We start from the raw sequence: 5,537 nt of genomic DNA on the forward strand, positions 1-5,537 counted from the left end.
TGAGGAGGAAGCTGGCAGATGCCTCGTGGCAGCATTTATGTGTGAACCCCCACTGCACCTGGAGACTCCTAGAGAACGTCCACAAGATGTGGGGGGAGTCAGGAGGTTCTGCAACAGCTGGCCACAGTGAGAGCCAGGAAATAACAGTACTGCTGAGGGCTCACAGTATCCTTTTTGAGGGAGTGGAGGGGTGGAGAGGCTCATAGTATATTATTTGTAATCCCAGGCCAGCAGGCTGTGGAGTGGTCTGAGGAAACTGAGGTCAGAACATCTTAGGTTTTTTACAAATACAAATAAACTGGAATACTAAAGCCTAACCAGTGGTAATTAAAGTATTTTTAAAATCAGTCAGCCTTAGCTTCTCCCCACCCGCTACCCCTCTAAAACTCTGTGCATGATTTCAGCTTTACTTTTTCTCAAGACATGCTAATGTGCTGAGTCACTAAAAAAAAAAAGTAAAGAAAGAGTGATCCAGCTTCTGAGGACTAGCTTTAGTAATGATCTAAGCTTCTACGCGGCACTTTTTGCCCTGGTTTGATTCCTGTGATGCTAAAGGACGTCACATTGAGCAATCTTAATAAGGTTTCCAATCAGCCCCACCCGCTCTGGCCCCACCCCCACCCTCCAACAAAGATTTATCAAATGTGGGATTTTCCCATGAGTCTCAATATTAGAGTCTCAACCCCCAATAAATATGAGACCGGGGATGTCTGAGACTCAGTCTGCCCTCGGGCCCACCAGGAACGAAAGAGAGCTCCATCTGCCCTCCAGGAACAGCTATGAACTCCCGCTTCACAAGTAAGTGAAGGAAATCCTTAGCCCAGGAACGGCCTGGCAGCCGTGCGGCGAAGGAGGGGGGTGTGTGTCCGCTGCTGTGAGGGCTGGCGGGCGGCCAGCAGCCAGAAGCACAGCTCCCCCAGCGGCGCAGTCTGCTCACTGGCTGCTCTCCCTCTGCTCTGTCACAGGCGCCTTCACTCCATTCGCTGTCTCCCTGGGGCTGCTCCTGGTGATGACTTCTGCTTTCCCTACCCCGGGTCCCCTGGGAGAAGATTTCAAAAATGACACCACCCCAGGCAGACTACTTCTGACCACTCCAGAGAAAACCGAAGCTCTCATTAAGCGCATGGTCGACAAAATCTCTGCAATGAGAAAGGAGGTGGGTAGGCTCGCTCCAGGGTGATGAGCACCCATGTGGGCATCTATTTCCTTGCTCTTGGATGTGAATGGGGGCTTCTGCATTGGGAGGTCTTTGCTGGGTTTGGAGGCAGTTCAGACTTGAAGCCAAAGGGGCAGACTATGTCCTGTAATTTCTCCTCTGCTCCTGGTCTCAGATGGTTCCTTTTCATCCTGAAAAATATACAGTGATGCTGGGATCCCTGCCCCCTGGCCCATTCTCAGCTCCATTCTTGGCATGAGCTGTGGATCACACTGCCTCTCAGGATTTCCTTTTCCATAACCAAAAACTAAGGTCTGTCAATTTTTTTGTGTGATTTGGACTTTAGGAGGATTAAAAAGCACCACCTGAAATGACTGTTCAGCTTCTCAGGACAGTCACAGTACTTTTAGGTTATGCCAGCCCAGAGGTTAGGGATTCCCCAAAGTCATTCTGGCACGTAAGACGCATACCTGATAGTCCACCAAAGTGGCAAAATCATCCATAGGCTACAGCAGCTCCCAAGCTTTAAATGTAAGGTAGTTTGGCTCTGCTTTGGTAGAAAGAAAATAATACAGGAGAGGCAACTGGGAGTCCCAAATCTAACTCTGATTCTGCTGGACAAGCTTTGTGATCTTGGGCAAATTCTTCAGCACCTCTGGGCTCCATCTGTAAAATCATGGAATTGGACTAGATGATCTGAAAGATCCTTCCAGCTGGGACATATAATTCTGGCTCAACTTATAGTCATCCAATTATTATCAAAATTCCTATCATTTATTATGTTACCTACTATGTGCTGACACTTTATAAAATATTGTTTTGTCCTCACAATAAACTTAATGGGCAGGTTTTTCATTATCCCCAACTTGCAGATATAGGGACACTGAGACTGGGAATACATAACAACCATGAAGTCACGGGTGAGGCTAGAACTGAACCCATGTGCCCATCTTCTGTAGAGCTCACTTGCCTGGGTGCTAATGGACTGTGACTTCACTTTTCTTAGAGAACTTCCTGGCCATGATAGATCATGCATCAGCCCTCTAGTGGTGTGAGTTTTAGGGGCATTTATAAGATAACGGTTCTGATATTCTTTCCCAGATATGTGAGAAGAATGATGAGTGTGAAAGCAGCAAGGAGACACTGGCAGAAAATAAGCTGAATCTTCCAAAAATGGAGGAAAAGGACGGATGCTTCCAATCTGGGTTCAATCAGGTACAAATGCATTACGTTCACTTTTCAGTACTCCCTAGTCAAAAGTTCTCCCTCTTGCATGAAGCATCTGTATATATAAAGACCAGGCAGGCAATGAAGAAGGGGATTAATATAAAGAATACCATGTAGATTTCATGAGGAGGCCAACTTAAATGATATTAAAGGCAACTTATTTTTTAACAACTTCGTCAAATATAGCCCCTCTGGGCTGGGATTTTTACCACTGTCAAGTGTTAGGAAACCCCAGAGGTTTAGCTAGTTCATCATGGGTAAGGTGGTCCAGGAACCTTTCTCCTCTTTGGCTGCCCTTAGCAGGATCTAGGCCTGCCCTCCCTGCCGAGATCATTCTCTACACCCTTCTCCTTCAGACAGTGCAGTAACCTCCACTGACTTCTGCTTATTTCATAAAAGGAGGTTTCACCCTGACATTGACAAGGGCAGGAGTGCAGCCAGCGGGAAGAGCATTATGGGGTGTAACAGAGGATGGCCCCTTGCCATAATCTAGCATCTACTGGGCTTTGGGAAACATTTAAGTGGTGCCTCTCGTTGTGCAGGTATTTTAAATGGGGCAGCTAATGCTGTCCAATGTCTCAAAACATGATGCTTAAGAAGTACTTGAAGTTCCCTGGAGGGGAACAGGCAGAAGTTGTTGAATTATAGCAATTTACATTTCTAAAATCAATTATGCCTTGCTGGCAATAACCAGTTTTCCCACTGTCTTTTCTCTTAGGCGATTTGCTTGATCAGAACCACTGCTGGTCTTCTGGAGTATCAGATATACCTGGACTACCTCCAGAACGAGTATGAGGGAAATCAGGAAAATGTCAGGGATTTGAGGAAAAATATCAGAACACTGATCCAGATCCTGAAGCAAAAGGTGAGTGTCCCCTCGCCTGACTCAAAGAAGGCAGCCTAGACAACTCGGCAGTGCAAAGCCAATTCAAAAGAGATGGCTGTGTGTAAAGGAAAAGATCTGACAAATATTTCCTCAAGTTAAAGCTTTTTCTTTTTCCTGTCTTCTGCAAATGACATCAATAACTATATTTAAAACTCAGTTAAGGGGGAGAGTTTTAACATTAACTTCTAAAAGTTTAAGAAATAAGGGAAAAAAGTATCTGTAGAGGCAGAAGGAAGCATATCCAACCTCAAGTAACAATCCATAATAACAAAGAACAGACAGCACAAAAACTATTTAAGATTGCCAAATGACATTCTTGTTATTATGGTAGTTTCAACTACTTTCCCATACTCTTTTGCCAAGGAGTTAATGCAGAGAAAAGGCTAAAGGCTGGAAGAGCATGTACCAAGGGCTTTTTGGTCACTACCAGCTAGCCATTCAAATGCCACATGGTATAAGCTTGATGGCACAGTTTGCAGATGAACCATAGCACAAAGAGAAGGAGAAGCAGGCACATTGGTGCTAATCCTGCCTCCCTTTCCTAGCTGAGTCCCTTGTACCAGGGCTTCTCCCCATTGAAGGTGCAGACACCTTCACCTAGAGGATCTTGTTACAGTGCAGAGTCTGACTCAACAGGTCTGGGGTGAGACCTGAGACTCACATTTCTAACAAGCGCCTGGCAATGCTGAGGTTGCAGTGCTCCAGGATCACAGGTGGAGGTGCGAGGCCTTCCACCATGACTTAGCTCCAAGTCAGTGGGTCTATGGAAAAATCTTCCCCAATTCTGTTTACGCCGCCAGAGCAGCTGACTCTTAATAGATGTCAGATGGATGGGTGAGAGCAAAGCCAAAGAAAAGTATTAGAGTTAGAGGCCCCCGAAGAACCCATTAAAATGCCTTTAACTAAAAGTTCTTCATACATCTACTGAATTCTAACTTTGTGCCAGGCACTGTTTAGGATGACATAAGACAAGTAAGATACGATGGCTACTTATGAGATGCTTATGGTCCAACAGAGACAGAGCAGCAAAAAGTATCAGAGCTCAGTTGCTGTGAGAGGGTCTCATGCTGGGTGGGCTCAGAGCAGAGGACCTCCCCCCATCTGGGCGAGTCAAGGCCAGTGGCCCACATCTGCTCCTTCGCTCCAAATTTGTTTGAATATCTTCCCACAGGCCACAGCGCCTCTCCACTGCAAAAGACTTCTTCAATATTTAAACAATTCCTTTTGTTTTGTGTTCCCTTCATGTAAAGATCGCAGATCTAATAACCACTCCAGCCACAAACACTGACCTGCTGGAGAAGATGCAGTCTTCAAACGAGTGGGTAAAGAACGCAAAGATTATCCTCATCCTGAGAAACCTTGAGAATTTCCTGCAGTTCAGCCTGAGAGCTATTCGGATGAAGTAGCTGGGGCTCCCATGATTGTGGTAGTTCCTGGGCATTCCCTCCTCTGGTCAGAAACCTGTCCACTGGGCACACAACTTATGTTGTTCTCTATGAAGAACTAAAAGTATGAGCGTTAGGACACTATTTTATCTTTAATTTATTGATATTTAAATATGTGATTTTGAGTTAATTTATATACATGATAAGTATTTATATTTTTATGAAGTGCCACTTGAAATATTTTATGTATTTGGTTTGAAAAAGTAACGTAAAAATGGCTATGCGGCTTGAATGTCCTTATTGTTTTGGAGACAAATCATTTCTTGAAATGTGTAGGCTTACCTCAAAAAATTTGCTAACTTATGCATATTTTTAAAGGCATATTTATATTGTATTTATATAATGTTTAGGCTGTTTTTATAACAATAAACTTCTTTTTTAAAGAAAAAAAAGCAACTAAACCTCTGTGTGTGTCCCATGAAGCTTAGTATAAACAAGTTTCTGTCACTACCACCACCACTAAAACAAAAAGCTGCAGTCACCTGGAGGAAGATATAATTGAGCACCTATTGCATGCCAGGCACCAAGCACAATGAATTGCATGCATCATATTTAATCCTTGCATTTGCACACTTTCCTCTGGAGGTGGGAGAATAAGTGATTCCCTTAGTTACCCAGCTGAAAAGTAAACCACAGGCCCAGTCTTCCTGCCTCCAGGCTCCCTACTCTTAACCTTTAGGTCCTCCGCCTCACAGGGAACTGACAGATGAGGTAGAAAATCCCAAAAAAAATACAGGGAATACATTTTAAAGATGCAATCACACACCTTTAAGATGGTATAACCACTTACAGAAGACATAGCAATATGCAAGCTTCTGAATAA

The 5,537-nt window shown here is 44.2% G+C and overlaps 1 protein-coding gene across 1 annotated transcript; it reads left to right on the forward strand.

Annotated features, from left to right (window-relative positions):
• Nucleotides 1-641: 641 nt before the first annotated feature.
• IL6 (interleukin 6) lies at nucleotides 642-5,115 on the forward strand. Its single transcript, XM_061413691.1, has 5 exons — nucleotides 642-798; nucleotides 966-1,156; nucleotides 2,258-2,371; nucleotides 3,102-3,248; nucleotides 4,520-5,115. The coding sequence occupies exons 1-5, from the start codon at nucleotides 780-782 to the stop codon at nucleotides 4,673-4,675; spliced, it is 627 nt and encodes a 208-aa protein (XP_061269675.1). The 5' UTR covers nucleotides 642-779; the 3' UTR covers nucleotides 4,676-5,115.
• Nucleotides 5,116-5,537: the final 422 nt, after the last annotated feature.

The sequence above is a fragment of the Bos javanicus genome, chromosome 4, assembly GCF_032452875.1.
Source record: "Bos javanicus breed banteng chromosome 4, ARS-OSU_banteng_1.0, whole genome shotgun sequence".
Lineage (NCBI taxonomy): Eukaryota > Metazoa > Chordata > Mammalia > Artiodactyla > Bovidae > Bos > Bos javanicus.

Bases quoted from the DNA above. Each gene is read 5' to 3' on its own strand.
- IL6 (XM_061413691.1), top strand. The intron at 2,372-3,101 runs GTACAAATGCAT...CTTTTCTCTTAG, and splicing joins TCCAATCTGGGTTCAATCAG to GCGATTTGCTTGATCAGAAC. The intron at 3,249-4,519 runs GTGAGTGTCCCC...CTTCATGTAAAG, and splicing joins TCCAGATCCTGAAGCAAAAG to ATCGCAGATCTAATAACCAC.